General features: G+C 42.3%; 1 protein-coding gene across 3 annotated transcripts in view; it reads right to left on the reverse strand.

Moving 5' to 3' along the window:
* TMTC4 (transmembrane O-mannosyltransferase targeting cadherins 4) overlaps positions 1-27,874 on the reverse strand; it is a 186,354-nt gene that overhangs the window by 150,235 nt on the left and 8,245 nt on the right. For all 3 annotated transcript variants that reach the window (XM_089679945.1, XM_089679946.1, XM_089679947.1), the window contains 2 exons: positions 16,136-16,346; positions 11,532-11,647 (listed from right to left, as the gene is read on the reverse strand). In XM_089679945.1, coding sequence (XP_089536071.1) covers positions 11,532-11,647; positions 16,136-16,303 — 284 coding nt within the window. In that variant the 5' untranslated portion in view covers positions 16,304-16,346. The remainder of the gene's footprint in view (positions 1-11,531; positions 11,648-16,135; positions 16,347-27,874) is intronic.

Below are 27,874 nucleotides of genomic sequence, written 5' to 3' on the forward strand. Positions count from 1 at the left end.
ACCACTGCATGGGTGTGCGCAATTTTAAAGCATGACATGTTTGTTATCTATTTACTCTGCACAACATCATCTTTTATATTTTACAAAAAAATTGGGTTATGTATTGTGTTTTTTTAGCATTAAAATTCCAAATAAGTGTATTTTTCCCAAATAACTGCATATGAAAAACCATTGCGCAAATATCGTGTGACATATAAAATTGCAAAACCCACCAATTTATTCTCTAGGGCCTCTGCTTTAAAAATATATAATATTTGGGGGTTCTAAGTAAATTTCTAGCAAAAAATACTGTTAAAAGTGAACAAAAAGTGCCAGAAATGGCCTGGCCTAGAGGTAGTTACAGTAGAACTAGAGGCTTTTACCCAGCCCAATTGGCACAACTGATTCACTTCTACTTAAAGCTACCCTTTCCCCAATGAATGAGGTTGAGAGCATGAGATAGACCGGCCGTACTTTGCCCAACGCTATCATTTTCCCATAGCCTCTGGGATAGATTAACAGCCTCACCCGCCTTCATCCCGAATCTCAACCCACATACTTTTGACTGGTGGACCAAATAAGGATTAGTCCGCATTGCAGACCTATGCGACCATAAGGGTGCTCTGTCAAAACATTCCTTAATGAATCAACACCAGCTCCCGTTCACGGAAATGTACCGATACATTCAAATAGCACACTATTTAGTGACCCTAAAGCGTATGGGGGATCTGACCACTACCACTCCAATGGAACACCTATGCAAGAACTATGATAAGCATAATGGATTTATATCTAAAATCTATGTCTTATTACATTCCGACTCCTCCAAATTACCTTACATGGAGAGATGGGAACAAGATCTGGGTTAGCAGATGGATAAAGCAGAATGGGGTAAGCTAGCTCAATATGCTTCTCAGTCTCTTATCCACACATCGTTGATATAAGCAAAATTATAAGGTCCTCCTGAGATGGTACATGGCGTTTGTGAGGGTGGTGTCCTGTGTTCCAGATGCCTTGTCCCTTTGCTTTAGAGGCTGCGGCCAAGCAGGGACAGTGCTCGATATTTGGTGGACGTGCCCGAAAGTCAGGCGGTTCTGAATACGCACATATAACTTTGTCTATTCTCTCATCCAGATGAATCTCATTAAAAGCCCTCTACAGGCCCTACTGGGAAGCCCAGTGGAGGGGGCACCGAGACGAGTGTGACAGTTGACATATTTTTTCACGGCCGCTAGAATTTCCATTGCACAGTCTTGGAAGTCTTCTGTGATTCCGTTTTATCTTTTGAGGGCCAAGTTGACATGGATCATGACAAATGACCGCTTGTCGGCGATCCTACAAGATAAGATGTCCCTCTTTGAAAGGACTTGGGACCCGTGGATCTGATATCTGTCGGATTCCCCATGATTCAGACAGTCTACCTGTCCGAGATGAGAGGAGAGCGCGCTTCTATTCTCTTTCAATAATAATGGTAAACAGGACCAATAGAGAGGGTGAATCTCCTTAATGGGGGCACAGACAGCGATAAAAACTGACAGATTCTAACCCCACTCCACTGTCCAAAACTAAAAAGATTTGCCTTTATTTATAGTTTAACTGTTGTTTATGTCGCCATGAATAAGATCCACCCTCACTTCTTCATGGGTAACAGAACAGGAGGAAAAAAGGGGAAGTATCACCAAAGTCAGTACCTTTTCTAGCAGAATGAGGAAGATTAGGACCACCGAACCGCTATCAGAATGTTATTTCTGTGTCCCCATGAGGGATCTAGGCATATCGTGAGAAAGAGAGTACAGGTAGAGAAGAGAAATGACCTCTTCAGAGAAACAGAAAGCCTTTTAAATCTCACAGGAAAAAGTCTCTTTAGCATGGATACACACAGCATTTGAAAAAAAAAAGTTTTCGTTGGAGTTGAATATCTGGGTTTTCAAGGGCATTTGACACACATAAAGTGGATTTATATCCTTGTGGTTATTGAGGAGGTTAACCACTTTCGGGCCGCCCGCCTGCAATGTACTGTGGACGGCCGGTAGCTACAGCACCAACGACGTACCTGTACGTCGCTGGTCTTTTTCCAACACGGGGGGGGGGGGGGCAAAAGACCCCCCCCCATGCTGTGGAATCACATGATCACAATGGCAACAAAGCTTTGTGATTGGTCCACAGCTCTCACATGGCACATGGGGCCAATCACAGCACCCTGTACCATGTGACCAGCTGGAGCCAATCACAGATCACTATTATTTTAAACTATCATCAACTTAACACATGGCAATTCAAAGAAAGCTTTGCATTGCTGAGCAATAATCTTCATTGCTCATGCAATGCAAAAAAAAAAAAAAAAATCCCTGATCACTCCTCCCAGAGTAGTACAATGTTACTATGCACTACTCTGATGAAAGTAAAGAATAATAATAATAATAATATTTTTTAAAAAATTAAAAACGGTTTTTAAAAAAATTGAGAATTTTTTTTTTTAATCTCTTCGCTGCCCACTCGCCAACAATGTGCGGGCAAGCGGTGACTTCGGGCAAAGCGACGTAATGTTACGTCGCTTTCTATTACTGGGTGTGCGTGTGCCCCACATGCCGCCCACGGAGAGAAGAACGAACACAGCACTGAGTAAAAGTACCAACTTTTACACACACGTTAGATTAGCACATTTAATTCTTTGATCGTTCCCTATCAACCCTTTTATTACCCCGTCACCCAGCCAGTGCCATTAGTACAGTGCAAAACCTCCAAACAAAAGCCTCAAGGTCCTAGATATCAATGATATGTAAACCAGTAGTCCCTAGTTACCAACATAATGAGAAACTGCATAAAAACAAAACTAGTTATGGAATCAACCAGTATATTGAGTTTGTTTGTATGTCTTCATATTGAAAAGCAACAATTAAGGGGCAGGTGGTTAACCACTACTGGACACTTATACCCCCTTCCTGCCCAGGCCAAAAATCAGCTTTCAACACTGTTGCACTTTGAATGACAATTGTGCAGTCATGCAACACTGTACCCATTGTTTTGATGGGTACTCCCTGTAGCAATCGTACCCACAGAGATGGACGCGGTTCAACCATTTTGCTCCAACCTCCATCTTGGCAAAGGATCATCCATCTTGTACAAATATAGCTTTCTTCATCCCCTTCCCTTTATGAGATCCACAGTGACATTTGGTCGGTGTGTGTTGGAAGTGTCACAGGCAGGCCAGAGCACAGCAGCGAGCTCCGAGCTATAAAACGTCTCTGAGCTGGGTGCCGGGCTGTCTAAGAAACTGTGCAATCTGACACCTCATAAAAGGATAACCCAAGCCTTCCCCTGAGTTCAAAGACATTCTAGAGGAGTCATAAACTAGATACCACTTTTGAAATCCATTTTCCCTCCTATGTCTCATATCTTTGAATATGAGAAACTTACATAAAAACCAGGCATATCTTCAGATTGATCACGAGAAGACAAACCATTTGATATGTCACACTCCTTGGCTGGAATATATAGGAAAGCAGAAAATTACATATCTTGAACCATTCAAGTATGTATTTCATATTTCATATCTAACCGTTCTGCAGATGCGTCTGCATATTAATCTACCCGCGGGTGGAATGTTACTTGTGCCTAGGAAAAGTTATGAGCCAAAATATAAGCTTCGAGAGATTTTGGTTCTAGCTTGGGTCTCCGCCTAGACACCCCCTCCCCAAATGAGGCATTGGTCCTTGGCTTCAGAGACACCCCCTGCTGGGGGACTACAAAATAGGCTGTCAGGCCAAAGAGTTGAAGTTGAAGAAATCTCCCTTTTAACATCAGAACCAACTTGAGATGGTGCCCTTTTGCTCTGAAACTTGATCTGCTTAACCCTGGACTTTTGGCAAGTACTCTACCTCTCTAAACTTCTTTTACCTTTTTGCTGTGTTATTGCTCTCTGTATTTATATGTATATTGGTTACATCTTTTTTCTGTAAATATTTTTATTGCACCCTTTTGACCTTTTAGTAGTAAATCTTTCTTGCTACTATGTGTGTTTAACCCTCTGTATAGCCTGTCTGCGGTGACCGTGGTATCCAGACGATTATCCAATCATCCTAGTGTTATTGCTGATATTGCCAAGTTTCCTCTTTCTCTGTACAAAAAGGAGGTGGTGGCAGCGTGAAGGGTTAATTGCGTAATTAACCTGACCCAGTAACAATCGCGCTAAGGCTGCGAGTACACAGGTTGTGGACCATTAGCTGGAAAATCTGTGTGCATGGTGCAGCCGGGCGTGGCATTGTTACGCACGTGACATTGCGGTTTTAGATTGGCTAGTCCTTCTGTCACAAGTTTGGTGAGAAGGTCAGGGGTCTGACGCCACAATCGTCACGCTATCCCTTTGGGGGGTGTTACTCAGGACCTGCGGAGTGTGGTAGAATTTTTTTCTGTTTTTAGAAATGTTAATGTTTAATAAAGAAACCATTGTGTGCCATTACCACCAGTCCCTTAATTACTGCTTTTCAATATGAATACATACAAACCCACTATATACTGGTTGAGTACATAACTAGTTTTGTTTTAATGCAGTTTCTCATTAATACAGAGTCAGTATATAGAATTGATCACTATATTACTGCCACTGGTAACATCAGATAGCGTCAGGGTTAGTTAACGCCCCTTCTAGCCAAGATCAGCTAGTGTTAGATTGCCCGCACACTATCACACTGACGCTATAGGTTGCTGATCACCGCCATTACTAGTATAGTGTTTGTACAGATCAATATATTGATCACAAACAGAACTACACTAGTGCCTCCTTTGTAGAGTGTCGCCAAAAACACAGTATAAGCAGGACCAGACCCGTTCACTGCCAGCACTAGTATTTAGCCCCTCCGCCGTTTTTCACAGAAGACTTGTACCAATTGATTGTGTGCCCAAGCAATTTATACGCACAACAATACATCACCAGCCACACAAATTCAGCTCTTGTCAGACAATACGCATGGAAATCTACCATGGTTTCCAAGTGTAAACTTTTTTGGGCTTAACCCTCAACATGGACATAACAAAAGAGAATAAATTGTGGTCATTTTGGTCCACAGACCCAATTCATTATATTAGACAATATGGTAGTGTGACAAGAGCACCCCTACCTGAAAAAAGAAGGTTACTAAATGATCCACGCGGAGTAATATGGATTCAAAGATTACAGGCAATACTTTATTTGATCACATAGATCATAAGGAGGTTAAACATGAGCACGGTGAACATGTCAAACAAATAAAATCATTTTAAAAGCACTTAGCGTCTTCATTTCAGGGTCATTTAGGCAAGTAGAGTACCATATGAGGCAATATAGGGAAATGGTGAGGTTTTGATCCTAGGTTTCCATGAATTTCCAGCTTGTATTAGAGTGAACCATACATTCAGCAGATATGTTCCCAATATAAGTCAGGATGTGTAGAGTAGCCTCCTATTATATGGAAGCTGGAACACAAAAATACACAATAAATGTATGAAAATATAGGAGCTGAATCACGTCCAAACCTCACCAGGCCTCCCTCTACAGTAAATAGTGGACACTTTCATTACCTTCTCAATTGTGAAACTGTCATACCCGCTTCTCAAATGTAGAGACTTCCTGGGTAACCACCCCAAGTGAAACAGAGTCCACAGTACCAAATGATTCTGGAGATATATATAAAAATTATTGTATAAATCACAGGCATCAAGTAAAGCCCTGAAAGCAAAAAACAAAATATGGGTATATTACCATCAGTAGAGATCAAGAAGACTCCCGTCGACTTGAAATAAGATCAGGTCCTTGATGCTTGTTCAAAAGTGCATATGGGGGTGGGAAGCCAGGTAGTCACAGTACGTAGATTCCAAACACATATATTGTGTATGTAGCAGGCCGTAGATACCTGAGTCTATATACCCACTGAAGGGTTTCCAAAATTTACTCAGTCTAAGAAAATTGAAGCGGTTTGAATAGGATATGGCTTTGTCACAGCATACAATGCCTAAGTAGGATAGCGTAAAGGTATATATATATATATATATATATATATATATATATATATATATATATATATTATCCTCTAAAGAGGATTTCCAAAAAATTCCCCGAGTATACAGGGTAGATTAGGCCCGTATGACATGCCCTCTTAGCTCCAGGTATGCTCTATAAATCTACACAGCTGTAAGCTTAAATAACTTGCCACCGGTGGAAGGTATATTCCCCTAGGGGATTGCCGTTTGCGAACCGCTGTAGTAGTAGACTTTATGGTAGTTTTCAGAGGGCCTCGTGCCTTCCTAGTAAGGAGCTGTGGCACCGCCGTTCCTTCCCACCTCGTGGGCGCCGCACTCTATGAAGACGCCGAGCGTAGTGACGTCATTACGTTGACGCGTTTCGTCCGCCAATCACCGCAGACTTCGTCAGAACAGTTCTGACGAAGTCTGCGGTGATTGGCGGACAAAACGCGTCAACGTAATGACGTCACTACGCTCGGCGTCTTCATAGGGTGCGGCGCCCACGAGGTGGGAAGGAACGGCGGTGTCACAGCTCCTTACTAGGAAGGCACGAGGCCCTCTGAAAACTACCATAAAGTCTACTACTACAGCGGTTCGCAAACGGCAATCCCCTAGGGGAATATACCTTCCACCGGTGGCAAGTTATTTAAGCTTACAGCTGTGTAGATTTATAGAGCATACCTGGAGCTAAGAGGGCATGTCATACGGGCCTAATCTACCCTGTATACTCGGGGAATTTTTTGGAAATCCTCTTTAGAGGATAATATATATATATATATATATATATATATATATATATATATATATACCTTTACGCTATCCTACTTAGGCATTGTATGCTGTGACAAAGCCATATCCTATTCAAACCGCTTCAATTTTCTTAGACTGAGTAAATTTTGGAAACCCTTCAGTGGGTATATAGACTCAGGTATCTACGGCCTGCTACATACACAATATATGTGTTTGGAATCTACGTACTGTGACTACCTGGCTTCCCACCCCCATATGCACTTTTGAACAAGCATCAAGGACCTGATCTTATTTCAAGTCGACGGGAGTCTTCTTGATCTCTACTGATGGTAATATACCCATATTTTGTTTTTTGCTTTCAGGGCTTTACTTGATGCCTGTGATTTATACAATAATTTTTATATATATCTCCAGAATCATTTGGTACTGTGGACTCTGTTTCACTTGGGGTGGTTACCCAGGAAGTCTCTACATTTGAGAAGCGGGTATGACAGTTTCACAATTGAGAAGGTAATGAAAGTGTCCACTATTTACTGTAGAGGGAGGCCTGGTGAGGTTTGGACGTGATTCAGCTCCTATATTTTCATACATTTATTGTGTATTTTTGTGTTCCAGCTTCCATATAATAGGAGGCTACTCTACACATCCTGACTTATATTGGGAACATATCTGCTGAATGTATGGTTCACTCTAATACAAGCTGGAAATTCATGGAAACCTAGGATCAAAACCTCACCATTTCCCTATATTGCCTCATATGGTACTCTACTTGCCTAAATGACCCTGAAATGAAGACGCTAAGTGCTTTTAAAATGATTTTATTTGTTTGACATGTTCACCGTGCTCATGTTTAACCTCCTTATGATCTATGTGATCAAATAAAGTATTGCCTGTAATCTTTGAATCCATATTACTCCGCGTGGATCATTTAGTAACCTTCTTTTTTCAGGTAGGGGTGCTCTTGTCACACTACCATATTGTCTAGTATGCATTTTCTGGGTTTATGGATCCACACTTACATATTAAGTGAGTCGGAGATATGACTATGACACTAGTCATTCGTGTCATTATAGGTGGCCTGTTTCTGTTCTATTTTTGTGACCAATTCATTATATGCCCATGTTCTCTGCTTTAACATATATGCCCAAAATGGACCAGCAATGTACTGATATGTCGCTGGACTTTGAGTAGTTATACTGGGATAATGCCTGCAAGCTACAGTCACTGCTGGCTGACAATAGAGCTGCAAGAGACTGCAAGCTATGAGCATTTCATCATTTCCGTTTCGCTAGATATAAACAGCACCATTTTAAACTTGGAAAAGCATCTGATCACACCAATCTTGGTGTGATCAGATGCTTTAAGGGCAGAGGAGAGATATAGAGTCTAATAGACCCCAGATTTCTCAGAAAAGAGTACCTGTCACTGCCTATTGCTATCAGGGGATATTTACATTCCCTTTGATAACAATAAAAGTGATTTAAAAAAAAAATGAAAGGGACAGTGTAAAAATACTTGAAAAAGCAATATAAATAATAATTTAAAAAAAATCCACCCCCACCTCCATCACCGTGCTCGCACACAACAGCAAACACAAGTGGTGGTTCCGTGGCAGTATGTAAAAAGAGACTGTACCATGCATGTGAGGTATCATTACGACTGACAGATCGAGGGCAGTAATTCTAGCACTGGACCTCCTGTGTAAATCTCAAATGTTGACCTGTAAAGGCTTTTAAAGCGTCGCCTATGGATATTAAAAATGTATGGAATTTGTCACTGCTGCACAGGTGTGCACAATTTTAAAGCATGTCATGTTTGGTATCTATTTATTCAACGTAACATCATCTTTTATATTTTATCAAACAATTGGCTAATTTATTGTGTTTTTGTGCATTAAAATTCTAAAAAGTATAATTTAATCAACAAAATTTGTGTGTGAAAAATCACTGCGCAAATACTGTGTGACATGTCATATAAATAGTGAATACTTGTGAGCTATTATAAATGAGGCATTCAGTGGGTAATATAGAGTTGTCTGCTGATTTAATGTGCTTGGTGCGCTGGCACTTGCACAGACTCACTTGCTAGTGTATATACAATGTTATAAATATATAGTGCCGCGCTCCTATTTACTTATATATATAACTTAATCCTTGGGGTACATGAATAAATATCTGAACCAATCCATAAATCACTGTGACTAGTGAATAAAAATAATCAATAATAAATAATAGTAAATTGATAGTGAATCACTATAACTGGTGAATCAAAAAAAATAATAAATTTAGATATGAATAAATCAACAACCTTCATAAATGTGACTGAGAAAAGAGGAGAGTACAGGAGAATTCCTATAGATCCACACCTATCTTCTGGACCATCTTACATAAGAGTATCATCCCATCAATCCTGGAAGGATTAAAAGCTTATTTGCCTGAATTTATTTAGGCAAATATTAAGGTGAGCACATAGGGAGACCACTAAGCACTCGGCGAGGGAGAATAAGGAATCCACCTGCACATTGCACTTATTTGAAAGACTTTTTATTTTATTTTATTTTATTGTATTTTATTTTATGTATTTGCACTTGCACATTTATGTATGCTTTTGCACAATATAGATGGAGTGATCACATCAGATAAGAGTGGCACAGATTTAGGATTGTATTTATCTGAGTTTTATTCTTTTACAGTCACATTTAATTAAGGATTTTTTATTGATTGATATCAGTCACATTTATGAAGGTTGTTGATTTATTCATATCTAAATGTATTTATTTTTTTTGATTCACCAGTTATAGTGATTCACTATCGATTTACTATTATTTATTATTGATTATTTTTATTCACTAGTCACAGTGATTTATGGATTGGTTCAGATATTTATTCATGTACCCCAAGGATTAAGTTATATATATAAGTAAATAGGAGCGCGGCACTATATATTTATAACTGTGTGACATGTCATTTTCCAAAAATTTGTTTCCACAAATAAAATGTTCCATGCACTCAACAGGCCTCTCAGCAAATTTGTTGGGGTGTCTACTTTACAAAAAAAGGGTCATTTGGGAGGGTTTTGTACTGCCCTGGTAATTTAGAACCTCAAGAAATGTGATAGGAAGTCAGAAAGTAAAAGCTGCGCAAATTCTGTACATATGCGTTTCAAACTGACACTTTACAACATATTTAAATGTGCCTTTATTTTATTATTGTTGGCTGGTTGTATGCATTTTGCTAACACCCAATCACAGTGCCATGTGTATGCTGGATTAATGTTCGTTGTGATACTATGATGCAAGTATACATTTTATTGCAATGCGGTTCGTTATAATGTGCGGCAACATGTCACAATGCACTGGCATACAAATAGTAGAGTAAAAAAAAAAAAAGAAAACTAAATCAAGCATTGTGATGCATTGTAATAATGGACTGCAGTGCTTGATACAATGTACACCAGCACACGTCAGTATGTTGGATGCTCACCTGCACAGCTGTTAAAATAGGACCTGCGGCTGTGTTCGTAAAGCAGCTGCACCCCTGTAGAGTAACATAGGCTCCAGCTGCTTAAACAAATCATTAATTTCTGTTATACTGGACAGAGCTCCCATGTGCCTGTGCTCTTAAACTTGTTTACATGAGGCATACTATAATGTACGCTTATGCCAGGCTGTGTTCACCTTCATGGAAATGCACAGGTGTTCCATGCATCCCCGTAGAGGCAGTTCCATTTTTGCCAAATGAGATGCAGTGTATGCATGGTCACTGCTCTCAATTTGACAGCTATGTTTTTTACATTTTTATTTTTTTTCCTACAGCCCTGTCGAATAGGTGAAATATAAGTGGGCTAAAGAAATCCCTGTCAGATTAAGAGTTTGGTGAAATATAAGTGGGCTAAAGAAATGCCTGATATCTCACTTTTGAGGCAGAGAAAGGAATTACATTCCTGAATTCCTTTCTCTGCAGCTTCAGGGATGGGGCTCACAGTGGTATCAAGTGCTGCAGGGAAGTCAAGGAGAGGTGGAGAGAATGAAGCATGGCATTTGCAGAGTTTGATCCTCTAATGGCTCCACCTGATGCAGCTGGAGGAAGAGGAGGAGAAGCCAGTAGTACTGCAGAGGGTGCAACAGGGGGACTGGTTTAGTGGGGGGAACCATTTGCAGAGTTCAATCATCCCTGCAGCACTTCCTGCAGCAGCTGAAGCCGGTGAGATGGAGGGGAGGAGAAGCCGGAAGAGCTGCAGGGAGAGCTACAGAAGGATCTCATTGTGATAGTCACAACTATTCTTTTATTCAGTTTACTTACTGGACAACTGTGCTATCAGCTCAGGATCACTGGAGTAACCCTGAGGTTAAAGCAGAAGGCGGAATGCCAGCAACATAAAACTTGCTGAGCTGGCCAGCTGGAAGCAGCTCTGTGCCGCCATAGGTTTTACATTACTGGCAGTGAAAGATTTAATCAAGGAATCTAATATTATGTTGCAGGAACAGTACATAAACAGATAATATAAAATATATGATATATAATTCCTCAACATGGTTGTATCTCCATAAATTAAAATTAAGTATGTTTAACATGTTCAAGTTTTAACTAATACAATTGCTGCCCTGTGTCCATTGGTATTTAGCAACAAGAGCTGAACAAGAGCTGACAAGCTAATTTTATGAAAAGAATCAGACATCCTAAACCAAAGATATTCAATATATAGAAGATGTTTGTATTCCCTGGAGCTACATGAATAACAGATATTCAACATGCAAAATGTAACACAGCAACACAGGATATGAAAAAAATAGATTACCATCTTACCTGAACGTTAAGACTGTGAGTGGCCTATAGGACTTATGACTAGCATTGCTGCTAAGTTTAGTACCCCAAAAATCATGGAGCCACAAATCACTAATTGATGTATCTTCTCGGAGGTCCTATAATAATAGTACGAATAGAAATATCTTACTAAACCAATATAGCTTTTGCAATTTAGTATATTCCTAATATAAAAAGTAGCACTATAAACAGGGGATGCAAAAAAAAAACTATAATCAATTTGTTGCGCTTAACAAATGTCATTGATACTGTATATGAACTTTGAAATCAAACACATACAGCAATGATATGATGTGTAATAACCCAGTGATTTACAGTAGTCATACCAATTGCTTTAACTGTATTGCTGGCCTTTACAAATGTCTTATGGCCTTATTTAAGCTGAAGTTTAGCAGATTTAAATTTTTGCTCCACAGCTTTAGTGACAGTAATTACCTGTAATGATGGATGTCCCATGTCATGCTGCTAGATCCTGGAGAAACCTTTAATTTAGGGGTGCCCCAGCCTCATCCTGTGTCTAAACTTCCAGCAAACATGTCTACAACTTTTTTTTTTATACTAGCACATTATGGCAGACTTACCTTTTTTATACTGAACACTCCAGCGCTGAGCTGTCACTGCTGTTGGTGTCCCCATCTGCAGACAGTCTTCCTACTGAGTTCACAGTCTCCTGCTGTGTGAATGATCAGGCAACGGTGATGTCACTCCCATGCATGTGCATGAGATTCATCATAGCAGCACGGCCCTCTGTATTCAGGACACACTCAGTGTGCCTTGAATTCAGTGACGTGATCCGCTATTGCTGATGTGAATGTCTCCTAAACGGTGCAGCACCCCTGCAGTGAAGATTTCTCCAGCATCCAGCTGCCAGCATGATGTGGGACAACTTTCAGGACAGGTATGTAATGTCACTGAAGCTGTAGAGCTTCAAAAATGAATAAATAAATATATTATATAGAAATAAAACGTCATCTTTAAATTAACCTTATTTTGGATACCAACAGAAATGACATCACAGTATCTGAATTCAGCTACTTTTGCCCGAATTAGTTAATCGTATATCTATGTCAAATATTACAGGAGCATGCTCGTGAGGGAATATTCAAGAAAACTGGTTACATCTTTGTTCAGTTATGATACAGGGTCAATGTATTCTCCGTGGTCTAAGATTTTTGACCCTGGGATGATGCAATCAAGTAAATCTTGGTTCCCGTGCTTTACGCTATTGGCTGACTGCTCGTGGGTTTGTTTACACAGCTATTCCCCCTGCTTCTGCCTCTCACTCTGTTATTTAGCAGAAATTACTGCGAGTGAGTGATCACTATGGGAGGGGAAAACAAAGGAAATGCTTCCTTCTGCCAGTAGTAGACTAAGATTACATCATCAGTCTGCTTTTTCCTGTCGGATTTTAGGAGAAAGTGTATACTGCAAACCTTCCAAGTACAACTAAAATTCACTTTTATATCTGTAAATACATTAGTCAATTGGGGAATACACATTTAAAAACACAAACAGGACACTATCGGGGAGATTTACTAAAACTTGTTCACTCAGAATCTGGTGCAGCTGTGCATGGGAGCCAATCAGCTTCTAACTTCAGCTTGCTCAGTTAAGCTTTGGCAATAAAACCTGGAAGCTGATTGGTTTCTATGCAGAAGTGAGCCTGATTTTGCACTCTCCAACTTTAGTAAATAACCCCCTATATTTACTAAAATGCTGTGCAAAATGGTAAAAAAAATAAAATGATCACTCTTTAAAGTACCCTGTGCATTCTGCTCTCCTGACCCCTGAGCTATAGAGATTTAGGGGAATTTATCAAAACTGAAGCAGCTGTGCATGGCAACCAATCAGATTTTATTTTCACTTTCATTTTCAAAACTTAAATGAACAAGCAGAAGATAGAAGCCGATTGGTTGCATTTTTTAAAAATTACTTTAAACAGCATTTGTTTATAATGAAATTTATCTGCATGGATGGTCAAGACATGGCTGAAGATTATGCGATTTTCTTTTCCTGCAACCACAGAAAAATTGCTAGATTCCCCCAACAATACAGACCAATGTTGATGGGGCAAAGTTAGACACTGGTACAAAAGAAGTATTTCTCTATTTTAATATATAATGCTTTTGTGATTTACAAAGCAACAGGAAGAAGTGGATACCTTCCTAAAATTTCAGGAAGCGACCATCATCACCCTTTTGTATCCAGATGGTGCTATGGCCCAAATCCAGATACAGTGAGCCAGCTGCAAGAGAGGCATTTTCCTGATGTCCTCCCTGGTACCCCAATCCAAAGGTTACCCCAAAAAAGATGTGTCTGTTGTAGACGTGGAATAAGACGAGACACCCGTTTTTTTTTCTGTCCCTTCTGACCTGACCAACCTGGTCTCTGCTTCAAGGACTGCTTCCGTTACTTCCACACACTAGTGGCGTTTTAATATAGAGTAAAGCACAGCACATTCTAGGGCACACAATTCACACACAAGGGTCTCAAAAGATGTTAGACAGTCAGGAAACTATCACATTTTGAGGGATCCTAGAATGAAAGGCTTGAAAGTTTATAGTTACGGTTCTGATGAAAAAAAAAAAGTTAAAAAAAGTAAAATAAAAAAACTAAAAAAGTTGTTCTTTTATTGAGTTAATGTTATTTTGTTAATGTGTACCATTGTTGTTTGCATCGCAGGAATGACAATCAGCCGCAGAGCTGATTCTGACAGCAGCAGGGTGTTGCTCTCAGAATACATACATCAGTGCCTACAGCATTGCAGGAGCAGAGGTCTCATCCGCAGTAAAAAAAAAAGAAAAAAGAACATATATGCCCAAGCATGAGGGACCTGAAGTGGTCACTCCTATGCGTCGCCATATATTTTTTTTCACTTTTGTTTTGGCAGAGATTTCTGTATCCACATCGATCAATGTGAATGGAGGAATCTGTTGTTTAGTTTGTTTTTTTTTGTTTAGCCCCCAGACTGAATGAAAAAAGGAACTATACATGTATGCCCAACATTAGAAGTGGGTGGATGCAGGGCAGTAGATTCCAATGGTGGGCATACTACACAGTTTTTCTGGCAAAGATTTCTTCATCCATATTGATTGATATGAATGGAGGAGGAATCTGTTCTTTTTCTTTTTTTTGTTCAGTCCACAGGCTGCATAAAAAAGAACATAACATGTATGCCCAACAAGCACCAGTGACATACCGTTATGTTGATGGACTTTAAGTGGTTATACTGGTATGATTCCTGCAGCTGCCTCAAAGAATGCTCTGGTCATGAAGAGGGTAAACCCTTCTGGAGCTCAAGTGGTTACATTCCCTCCCATTTAGTCCACAGAACAAATAGCTGAGTTTAGACCTTCCTGGTGGGGACACACATAGCAACAGAAAGTGTTTCCAACACTTCACCCTATATTCAAAACTTGGAAAAACAGTTTTACTTTATGGGATTAGTTCACCTTTAACCATTTTGATGTCAAGATGTTTTTGCACACGCTTAAAAAATATTTTGAGCTTGAAGATTACGAAAATCCCCAAAACAATATATATTTTTTGAAAGCAAAGACCCTATAGAGAATAAAACTGCAGTAGTTCCAATTTTCTACATCACACAATCTTAGCACAACACTTTAAGACAAAAAGTTTAATTAAAACCTAAACTAAAATTAGTTTTTGGGCACAGACATGAAATAGGCTATCCAATTTGTTGGTAAAATATAAATATGTATGGGCCCGTGAAACAGCAACAACCTTCATTACCCTAAATTTTCCATAGAGGATGCTTAAAAAAACCCTACAGGTCATCAATATGTGGGAGTTTATATGCTTGGTTGTGCCTTTATATTTTTGCACTAAAGTTTATTTATTTATCATGAAGGACGCACATGGGGGAGGGGGAGTGGTTGGGGTATTTGGCTCAATGTTCCCGGGATGGGATCACTTTTCCCTGACAGCAGGTTTACACACAGCTAGCAGGTGGGAGTGTAAACCCCCCACCCTTGCTGTCAATATGTGCAATGGAGCATAGATCGCACCACAGTGACTGGGGAACGTGACAACTGAGCCTTGAAGTGATGTGCATACCCTTTCTGTGTTCATTCTAGCTAGGGGAGATCAATGAACATATATTCGCTAGTCTCACTGCCCACTACCTGACAGCACTCACCATGCAGATCCCTGGCCTGCAGATGGAACTGTGAAGCCCAGAAAACATGGCAGTGGGAGGGTGGAAATGGTTGGGCGGAAATGGTTGGGCAGCTGTTGAGCCATAGGATCATTTCCAGCTGACAGTCGGGTTGTCAGATTAATCTTATTTAAATTAATCTTTGTTCTTTTTACATTTTTTGTTTTTAAATCACATATACAAAATTATATTTATACAGGACAATACTGTCAAAATAAGCCCAATTTATCCTCCTCAAAAAACAATGTATTTATTACTCTGGTAACTTGGGTAATGGCAAAGTTATTGCTGAATAAACAGGCCCATAGCAAAAATGTAAAAAGTCCATAATGGGTATAAAGGTAGAAGAGCTGAAGTGGTTAAGAAAGAATACATTTTTGTACAGGCAGTAAAATATGTCAGCCCTCACCTTGTTATTGATGATGGCCTCCGAGTCATCGAAGACAAAGTTGCCATTATAACTGTTTACAAAGCACACAAAAGACACAACTCCTACTAGGCATCTAGCCCAGAATGGTGAAAGGCTGAACAACGGAATGTCTTGATCCAGAGATTCTGATGATGCCATGTTATACATTCATCACAACCTAGGCACTTCAGCATCATGTATATTTGCAAACCTACAATTTAAAAAGAAAAATGTTTACCATACTCTTCTGAAGTGTAAGTATTTGTAAGATCAAACATGACAGATGTGTTCACACCATAAAGCTTTCATAAAGGGTTTAAATAGTTGTAAAATTTTATAATTCAGCCATATATAAAATGTTTCATTTCCTGGACAAGGGGACAGACTTTACATTATTATTGTCTGAGCCAAATTACATTTTTAAATACCTTATACAAAATATCAAAATCATCCACTTTTTGTTTAAAAGACTAAAAAGAAGGGGGAGTTATATTGCAAAAGGTAACAGTAAAGAAATGTTTTAGACTAGGTTCACATTGATGCAGTGGGAATCTGATGTAATCTCAGTGTGATTTCTTTAGTGACAGGTGCGATTCTAATGCAAATTAAAGCGATTTCTGAGGGGATTTGGCATAGCTGGAGATAAAATTTGTACCGAATCTGCACTAAACTTGCACAGGACCCTTTTTTTTTTAACAGTTCAAAATTGCACCAAATACATTCATAGCAAACAATGTTTTTTTAGATGACATGTGAATCTAGCCTTTTGGATCAGATCTAATCCACATAAGATGCACATCACTGTAAACCGGAACTTAAAAGTCCAAGGTCAAACTATCACATCACATATGTATTAAATATCAGATCTGAATGCCAAGTGTAATTCTGGCTCTCTATTCATTTTTTATAAATGTAAGAGGAGTCTTGTGTGTGTTGCGACCGGTTTCTGCAATCCTGAATAGCTGGTTCTGAAACATCTACTATCGATTCTACCTTATACTTGCAACCTTCTTAAGCCTACATGACATCTATAGTGAAGTTTGTGTGAATGTGTGTTGAAGAGGGCGATATGAATTTAGCCAAGATCTTATTTTAAATCACTCTCAATGTATCACTGATCCTCTTCCGCATCATCTAGGTATTTGCCAAAGTTTAAAAATCTCATTGAGTATTCACAATTTCCCCTCTAAAGAATTTACAGACATTGACTTGCTTATTTAAAGTGTAACTGAAAAACGTCAAGATGATGTGCACAGAGCAAGAGCACATAGTGATACTGTTTATCCATTCATCAATTAGGGCTCATTCACACAGGCAGAAAAAGCGCTGCATTTAAATACGTATTTTCTGCATGGAAGATCCTGTGTAAAATATGCATCTTAACTTCCCGCCTGGCCTATAGCAGATTGACAGCCGGGCGGGACACACCTTTGTGACTTGGCGTCAGATAACATCCTGTCAAAATGAGTCGCTCACGCGGCCGCTGGGCTACCCAGTGGCGCGATCTGTCATCGGCTGTGTCCACGGGACACAGCCGATGACATATCACTACACCAACCCATTGCCACTGTCATGTGACCGCTGTGACTGGTCAAGGAAGTCACATGATACAGACAGGGCCAATCACAGCCCATCTGCCTCATGTGATCAGCTTTGCTCAATCACAGTTAATCACAACAAAAGACTGAATGAATCAAGTTTCATTCAGTAACAATGATTGCAAATATCAATTAAATACATTGGTATTAGCAATCATACTGTGTTAAAAAAAAAAAAACCTTATCACTTGCCCAGAGTACTTTGATGTTACTATGGTAACATTGTATTGCTTTGGTCACAGTGTGCTAAAAAATAAAATAGTAAAAAAAAAAATTTAATAAAAAATAAACAAAATAATAGAAACATTTGAAAAAAAAACAAATTCAATTATTATTATTTTCACCAAAGAAATGTAAAAGAATACATTATGAAGACATTTTATTTATTTACAAAATTGTATAACAGAAATGAAGAAAAGTGTGTTTTTTTTTTCAAAGTTTCAGGTGTTTTTGTTTTATTTAACAAAAACAAACTCAGTGGTGATTAAATACCACCAAAAGAAAGCTCTATTTGTGTGAAAAAAAATTATAAAAAAGTCATAGGGTACAGTGCTGTATGACCGCACAATTGTCATTCAAAGTGTGACAGCGCTGAAAGCTGAAAATTGGCCTGGGCAGGAAGGGGGTATAAGTGCCCGGTATTGAAGTGGTTAAAGAGGAACTTCACTCTCAATCAACATGAACTATTGCTATTGCTTATGCTGCTAGCATTAGTAAATAGATAGGAAAGTATATGATATTTACTTGTTTAAAACATTTCTTTAGTTACTTCTTGGTTTCTATGCCTAGGCAAATGATGTAAAACATCCCAGCAGTCTTAAGGAGGGAGGTTTCTCAACTCAGCCTTTGCCTGAGCTAGGGGCAGATGGATTTTAGGAAGTAAATGCTACATGAATCATCTGCCCTTACTCAAGATGGTGATGGACAGAAATGCTGGGAGGTGTTTTTCAAAGTGATTTCTTTGTGATGCTCAGATGCAGTGCATTTCCTCTTTATATACGCGTGGTTATAACCACACGAGAAAAATCTGCAGCTGTCTCCTACTTTTTTGTGTTTGACTAAACACAGCAAACATTTTCATGTGGTTGCAGCTCTGTGTATGGGTTCACTTATTACTATAGTGCTGTGTGTAGATGTGTACAAAACTACCTGCTGATTGTGTCTAAATACAGCATCTTTTCTGCCTGTGTTCATAATTAATCTCTGTGTGTGTTGGCTCATTGGTTACTATAGTGCTGCATTTAGATGTGCACAAAACTATCTGTTGTATGCATCTAAATGTACATTTTTTCAGCCTGTGTGAATGAGCCCTTAAGCAGTAAAAGATTATTGTATTTTATGACTGAGAGACTTGGAAGAATGTGAGCAGTAAGCAAATGTACAACCTCAAGTTTAACATCAGCTACTTAAAGTAGAAGTTCAGCATTGGGAACATATTACTTGTTCCACACGGTTTTAGGGTGGAAAATGTAACATGTTCCCAATGCTGCAGCCGCTGCCCGCTAGTAGAACTAAAGGCAAAACGTTTTTCATTTTGGATAGCGTAAGGGAGGGTTAGAACCAATGTCAGTTTTTTTTTGCCATCTGTCTGTATCCCACTGCGGAGATTTTCCCCCATTTCTTGTCCCATAGCCAAAACAGGAAGTGAGGGGAAATCTCTCCAAAGGGAGGGGAACTCCTTCTTGTTACCAGGGTCACTAGAACTAGCGCCCCACTGGAAGATTTCCTATTGATTCCTGTTCTGGGGACAACCCAAAATTTGGAATTTTCTTTCACTCTTGATGATAAAATGGCGGGCACAGTCACAGATGGGGTGCTGCTTTTGCATGAGTGCTTTGTTGATAAGAGTGCGAAGAAGCAGTTAAACACAGCAGTTGAACTAAAGCAGAATAACTCAAGCAGCAGGAAGATACAACAACAAGAAACTCTACTGCATGCTGGACAGACTGCAAGCAAACACCCTGGGAAACATCTCTTACAAGTCTGAGTCCCACTCCGTGTACCTTTTAATATGTCCCCTCTACTCCTCCTTTTCATATTACTTTCCTGCGTTCCCAAAATCTCACTTCTTTACCCCTCTGCTCCACCCCAAAACTTGTACATCTCACCCTCACTGCTACCATCTCCCTACTACTGCTCTCATCACCTCCTGCTGATACTTCACTCTCCTGCTGACCAAAACACCAGGACTGGAAGGCATGTGCACTTGTGTACATCCCGGTCCCATGTTACTTTCCTCACCCTTCTTCTCCTAACCTCTGGGGATATCTCCCCAAACCCTGGTCCTCCAGTATTTCACCCCCACACCACTTCCGGGAATAGCCGCAATCCCCTAAATTTAATATCAGTCCCCGTGCTCCCAAAAACCACCCTCCCTTTTTCATGTGCGCTCTGTAATGCCCGCTCTGTCTGTAATAAGCTCACCTCTGTCCATGACTTTTTTGTCTCCCGCTCCCTTAACCTACTAGCAATTACAGAAACTTGGCTCCAAGCAGCAGATTCTGCTTCTCCCGCAGCACTTTCCTATATAGGGCTCCTCTGGACCCACTCACCCAGACCCAGTGGTCGGAAAGGTGGTGGGGTTGGTTTGCTTCTATCCCCACTGAGCACCTTTCAAGTCCTCCCTAACCCTCCCTTTCTATCCTTGTCTTCTTTCGAGACTCACTGCATCCGGCTGTTTTCTCCCATTTCTCTGAAGATTGCAGTGATCTAGCTTCCTGGACCAGTGTCTCGCTTTCTTGATGATTTCTCTGCCTGGCTACCCTACTTTCTCTCCTCTGAACTACCCACTATCATTCTCGGAGATTTTAACATCCCTATTAATGTCAATAACCCGGCTACATCCCAACTCTTTAACCTAACCTTATCTTTTGCATTAGCACAGTATATACAGTCCTCCACTCACTCTGATGGGAATACATTAGACCTTGTTTTCTCCCATCTTTGCACTCCCTACAACCTCACAAACACCCCCTTTCCTCTCTCTGATCACAATCTCATCACCTTTACAATGTCCTCGTCTTCAAACACCTATTCCTCCAAGCGGCAAACAATTACCCGCAGAAACCTTCACAACTTGAACCCTGCTCCTTTCCACTCTGCAACTGACAAACTCTATGACAGAATCTCTCTCCTGTCCTGCCCTGGCCACTGCGGTCTACAACAGTTACCTTTCATCCGCATTAGACTCACTTGCTCCTCAAACAACACGAAGCATCAGGCCCTGACCGTTACAACCTTGGCAGACTGACCACACCAGAAATCTTAAACAACATAGTCGTGCGCTGGAGCGATTGTGCCGTAAAACCAAATCCCAACAAGCATTCACCCTATATAAATCTGCTTTCTTAAACAATTCCTCCCTTCATGTTGCCAAACAAGCCTACTTTGACACTTTTATTAATACCTTGTCATCCAGTCCTCGTTGTCTCTTCTCTACTTTTAACTCTCTACTTTCTCCACCTCCACCCAGTACCTCACTCACTGCTCACGAGATTGCAAATCATTTCAAAAACAAGATTGACGCAATTCGTAGGGGCATCTCCACTGCACAGACATCCATCCCACTTACCATACCTTATACTAAACCTCCCTCAACACTTTCCTCTTTTGACCTTGCTACTACCGAAGAGGTCACTAAAGTTTTCTCAGAAGCCTGTCTCACTACCTGCCCCCTGGATCCTGTCCCCTCACAACTACTACGGTCACCCTCTTCTTCCATCCTATGCTCCCTCACTCACATATTCAACCTTTCCCTCACTACTGATGCCTTCCCCTCACCTTTAAAGTATTCGCACATCACTCCCATACTTAAAAAGCCCTCCCTGGACCCCACCAACCTGAACAACTTACGACCCATCTCCCTGCTGCCATTTACCTCTAAACTCCTAGAACGCTTAGTCTACAATCGCCTGAGCTCCCACCTCACCGACAACAATCTTCTTGACCCTTTACAGTCTGGCTTTCGCTCACTACACTCCACTGAAACTGCCCTACTAAAACTCACTAATGATCTACTAACAGCTAAAACCAATGGCCACTACTCTGTACTCTTACTACTTGACCCCTCTGCGGCTTTTGACATGGTTGACCATCCCCTGCTCCTCAAAAAACTCCACTGTCTTGGTCTCAGAGACTCTGCTCTCTCCTGGTTCTCCTCCTACCTATCGCAGCGCTCCTTCAGTGTTACCTATAACGCTGCCTCCTCCTCTTCACTCCCTCTTTCTGTAGGGGTCCCTCAAGGTTCTGTCCTTAGACCCCTTCTCTTCTCCATCTACACCTCCTCCCTTGGTCACTTGATAAACTCCCATGCCTTTCAGTACCATCTCTATGCTGATGACACACAAATCTATCTTTCTACCCCTCACCTCATCCCTTCAGTCTCCTCTTGCATTATTATTATTATAAAGTATTTATAAAGCGCCAACAGTTCGCTCAGCGCTGTACAATACAAGGGGAGACAATACATGCGACAGTACAATAACAATACAATGCGATACACGAGGGGTTCGAGCGCCCTGCTTCTTGGAGCTTACAATCTAGGAGGGAGGGGATAGTGGTACAGGAGGAAAAGCTGTGGGGGATGGAGTGGTAGGAAGAGTGGAGGAGGTCAGCAATTAGCAGGGGGTAGGGAAGGCTTCCTTGAAGAAGTGGGTTTTCAGGGTGCGCCTAAAGGAGAGGAGAGTAGGCGATAGTCTGATGGATTGGGGTAGGGAGTTCCAGAGGATGGGTGACGCCATGGAGAAGTCCTGGAGGCGGGCATGGGAGGAAGAGACCAGGGAACTAGAGAGAAAGAGGTCTTATGAGGAGCGGAGAGTGTGTTTTTGGTGGTATTTGGATATTAGGTTGCTGATGTAGTACGGGGCAGTATGATGGACAGCTTTGTACGTCAGTGTTAGGATTTTGAATTTGATACGTTGGGCAGTCGGGAGCCAGTGGAGGGATTGGCAGAGGGGGGTGGCGGAAACGGAGCGGTTGGTAAGGTGGATGAGTCTGGCCGCAGAATTCAGGATAGACTGAAGCGGGGATAGCCTGTGGCGAGGCAGGCCAGTGAGGAGGGAGTTGCAGTAATCGAGTCGTGATATGATGAGGGAGTTGATGAGCTGCTTAGTGGTTGCTGGGGTTAGGAACATGCGGATTTTTGCGATGTTGCGGAGGTGGAGTCTGCATGAGTTTGTTAGTGATTGGACTTGGGGCTGAAAGGATTAATTGGAGTCAAGAATGACACCAAGTACTCTGGCCTGCCGGGCGGGCCTGATGATGGCATTGTTGGACGTGATGGAGAAGTCAGTAGGGGGTTGTGTGCGGGCTGGGGGGGAAGATTAGGAGCTTGGTTTTGGAGATGTTCAGTTTAAGGAAGTGAAGTGACAACCAATCTGATATGTCATTCAGTAGGATTGTTATTCGGGCGGAGACTGAGGGGGTGAGGCGAGGGGTTGAGAGATAGATTTGCGTGTCGTCGGCATAGAGGTGGTAGTTGAAGCCGTGAGAGTGTATGAGTTGGCCAGGGGAGGAGGTGTAGCTGGAGAAGGGGCCCGAGGACAGAGCCTTGAGGGACCCCAACAGAGAGGGGGAGTGAGGGGGAGGTGGTATCATTATAGGTAACGCTGAAGGAGCGTTGTGATAGGTAGGACAAGAACCAGGAGAGAGCGGAGTCTCTGAGGCCAAGGGAGTGTAGTGTCTTGAGGAGGAGGGGGTTGTCAACTGTGTCGAAAGCAGCAGAGAGGTCGAGGAGAAGGAGCACTGAATAGTGGCCATTAGCTTTGGCGGTTAGCAGGTCGTTGGAGAGGTTGAGTAAGGCAGTTTCGTTGGAGTGTAGGGGATGGAATCCGGACTGTAGGGGATTGAGGAGGTTGTTGTCGTTGAGATGGGAGCTTAGGCGATTGTAGACTAAGCGCTCAAGGAGTTTGGATGTATATGGCAACAGGGAGATGGGTCTAAGGTTGTTCGAGTCAGTGGGGTCTAGGGTGGGCTTTTTAAGTATGGGAGTGATCTGCGTGTGCTTCATAAGGGAGGGGAATGAGCCGGAAGAGAGGGAGAGATTAAAGATGTGGGTGAGGGAGCGTAGGATGGAGGAGGAGGGAAGTCGTAGGAGTTGTGAGGGGACAGAGTCGAGGGGGCAGGTGGTGAGAAGACCTTGGTGACCTCCTCAATGGTAGTAAGGTCGAAGGAGTGGAGTGTGGAGGGGGTTTCAGTGTGAGGGATGTTAGGTGGGGTGGAGGTCAGAACAGTGGTGAGGCCGAGGGAGAGGGGTGATGAGGGGGTTGCAGTGTGAGAGGAGATGGGTGGGGAGGAGGTCTGGGCACCGGCGATGTCCCCACGGGTTGTGTCAATCTTGTTTTTGAAGTGATTGGCAATCTCGAGGGCGGTGAGTGAGGTGCTGGGTGGAGGTGGGGGCAGAGAGAGTAGAGAGTTGAAGGTGGAGAAGAGCTGGTGAGGATTGGAGGAGAGGGTCTTGATGAGGGTCAGGAAGTAGGCTTGTTTGGCAGCGTGGAGGGAGGAAGTGTAGGTGTGGAAGGCAGATTTATAGCGGGTGAATGCTAGTTGGGATCTGGTTTTGTGCCATAGTCGCTCCAGCGCACGACTGTGTCGTTTGAGAGTTTTGGTGTGATTAGTCTGCCAGGGCTGGAGCTGTCGGGGTCTGATGTTTCGTGTGGTTAAAGGCGCTAGCGAGTCAAGAGCGGTTGACAGCGAGTTGTTATAGGTTGTCGTGGCAGGACAGGGGAAGGATGCGGTCGTAAAGTTGATCAGCTGCAGAGTGGAGGGGGGCAGGTTTCAGGTTGCGGAGATTTTGGCCGGTAATAGTATGACATTTGGAGGGGTAGGCGTTTGAGGACGAAGAGACAGAGAAGGAAAGGGGGTGTTTGTGATGTTGTGGGGAGCACAGAGATGGGAGAAGACAAGTTCTAGGATGTTCCCGTCGGAGTGGGTGGTGGATTGTATGCACTGCGCGAGTGTAAAAGAGGAGGTAAGGATGTTGGGAAGTTGGGATGTGGCCGGGTTGTTGATGTTGACAGGGATGTTGAAATCTCCAAGTATGATGGTGGGTAGCTCGGAGGAGAGAAAGAAGGGTAGCCAGGCGGAAAAGTCATCAAGGAAGCGGGATACGGGTCCAGGAGGCTGGTAGATTACAGCAATCCTTAGGGGGGTTGGGGAGAATAGTCGGATGCAGTGGGCCTCAAAGGAGGAGAAGGATAGAGGGGGGGTTTGGGAGGACTCGGAAGGTGCTCTGTGGAGACAGGAGCAGACCAACCCCACCACCTTTACGACCGTTAGCATTACTAACCTACTAAGCGACATATCGGCATGGATGTCACTCCACTTCCTCAAACTCAATCTTTCCAAAACTGAGCTCTTAGTATTCCCCCCAGCCCGTGCCCCCTCCCCTAACTTCTCCATCAAGACCAATAACACAATCATCATTCCCTCCCCTCATGCCAGGGTGCTAGGTGTAATCCTAGACTCCCATCTGTCCTTTCACCCCCAAATCCAATCACTGTCCGAATCTTGTAGACTTCACCTCCGCAACATCTCCAAAATACGCCCGTTCCTAACCTCGGAAACCACTAAGCAACTTTTTCACTCCCTGGTTATATCTCGCCTTGACTATTGTAACTCCCTCCTGATTGGCCTACCAAATCTCAGGTTATCCCCTCTTCAGTCTATCATGAATGCTGCTGCCAGACTCATCCACCTTACTAACCGTCCTGTATCTGCCACCCCTCTCTGCCAATCCCTCCACTGGCTTCCCATTGCCCAACGGATAAAATTCAAAACATTAACAATAACGTATAAAGCCATTTATAACTGCCACAAATTACATCAACGATCTTGTCTCTAAATATCACTCAAACCATACTCTCCGCTCCTCGCAAGACCTCCTGCTCTCTAGCTCCCTTGTCTCCTCCTCCCAAGCTCATCTCCAGGACTTTTCCAGAGCTTCCACCATCCTCTGGAACTCTCTACCCCAATTTATCAGACTATCGCCTACTCTGCTCACTTTTAGGCGATCTCTGAAAACCTCTCTCTTCAGGGAAGCCTATCCTGCTCTCAGCTAATAACGGAATCTTCTACTCTTCCAACCAGTCCATCCCCCACAGTCACTACCTTTTGTACCACTAGCCCCTCCCTCCTAGATTGTAAGCTCCAAGGAGCAGGGCCCTCCTTTCCCTCTTGTATTGAACTGTATTGTTGCAGTATTGTCTCCCGTTATATTGTAAAGCGCTGAGCAAACTGTTGGCACCATATAAATCCTGTATAATAATAAAATGGAAAGCAGGGAAAATAGAGGGGGTGAATCTCCCTAATTAGAGCCCAAACAGCAATAAAAACTGACAAATGTTGGAATCTCTCTCCAAAACAATTTAGGATGGTGAGAACAGTAAATAGGACAAATAGAGAGGGTAAGTCTCCCTAACAGGGACATAGTCAGCACAAAAAAAAAAAACAAAACATTCTCAACTCTGTCCAAAACTAAAATGCAAAAACTGCATTTAGTTATAACTTTACTGCCTACAACATTTTTTTTTTGTTTTGAACAAAGTGGGATTGGTATGGGACCCCTGTCAGATTTTTATTTGGTCTGTGTCTCTATCACATGAAGTGATAAGAAATCTCTCCACTAGAGACACAGATTGCAGCAAAAGCACATCTTTGTAGTATTATTATTGCTATTTGTATCCTAGTGACAGTTGCTCCCCTCATTTATGTCCTACTGTTACAGGGATAGGGTGCAAACTTTTCAACAAGCTTCTGGACAGCAATACCAAATTCACAGATCAATTTATTTGTTAAAAGACAATCCAAAATTATAATATTATTATTATTATAATAAAGTGGAAGCAACTGGGAACAACAGCAACTCAGCCACGAAGTGGTTGGCCACGTAAAATGACAGAGTGGGCTCAGCCCATACTGAAGCATATAGTGTGCAGAAGCCACCAACTGTCTGCAGAGTCAATAGCTAAAGACTTCCATACTTCATGTGGCCTTCAGATTAGCATAACAACAGTGCATAGACAGCTTCATGGAATGGGTCTCCATGGCCGGGCAGCTGCATGCAAGCCTTACATCACCAAGTGCAATGCAAAGCATCAGATGCAGTGGTGTAAAGCACGCTGTCACTGAACTCTAGAGCAGTGGAGACATGTTCTCTGGAGTGACGAATCACACTTCTGTCTGGCAATCCAATGGACGTGTCTGTGTTTGGCAGTTTCCAGGAGAATGGTACTTGCCTGACTGCATTGTGCCAAGTGTAAAGTTTGGTGGAGGGGGAATTATGGTGTGGGGTTGTTTTTCAGAGGTCGGGCTTGGCCCCTTAGTTTCAGTGCAGGCATCAGCATACCAAGACATTTTGGACAATTTCATACTCCCAACTTTGTAGGAACAGTTTGGGGATGGCCCCTTCCTGTTCCAATATGACTGCCACAACCTGATAGAACACCTTTGAGATGAATTAGAGCGGAGACTGTGAGCCAGACCGTCTCGTCCGACATCAGTGCCTGACCTCACAAACGCGCTTCTGGAAGAATGGTCAAACATTCCATTAGACACACTCCTAAATCCTTGTGGACAGCCTTCCCAGAAGAGTTGAAGCTGTTATAGCTGCAAATTGTGGGCCAATTCAATATTGAACCCTACGGACTAAAACTAAGACTGGGATGCCTATATAGTGTGTGTATATACCGTATTTTTCGCTCCATAAGACGCACTTTTCCCCCCCCAAAAAGGGGGGAAAATGTCAGTGCGTCTTATGGAGCGAATATAAACCGGCCGGTCCGGTATTTCTGCCGCCACCATGTCAGAATACCGGGCCGGCCGCTCAGCTGTTCTCTCCTGCAGGGCCTTACCTGTTCCTCGTTCCAGCGCTGCACAGTCTTCCCGCGCTGGCTTCTGTGACAGCCGGGTGCCCACTGCGCATGCGCTGCGCTTTGTGAATGGTGCGGTGTCTTCTGGGACACAACACAGGTCCCAGAAGGCGCCAAGCCATTCACAAAGCGCAGCGGGCACCCGACTGTCACAGAAGCCGGCGCAGGAAGAAGAGGGAAGGACAACACCGCGGAAGTGGGAGCGGGTACCTGTCAAATTCAGGTACCCGCTCCCCCTCCCTCCCCAAAGGTCCGCAGTCTCTGGTAAACTCCTT

The sequence above is a fragment of the Staurois parvus genome, unplaced genomic scaffold, assembly GCF_062004578.1.
Source record: "Staurois parvus isolate SC_StPar_1 unplaced genomic scaffold, SC_StPar_1.0 ptg000233l, whole genome shotgun sequence".
NCBI classification, from domain to species: domain Eukaryota; kingdom Metazoa; phylum Chordata; class Amphibia; order Anura; family Ranidae; genus Staurois; species Staurois parvus.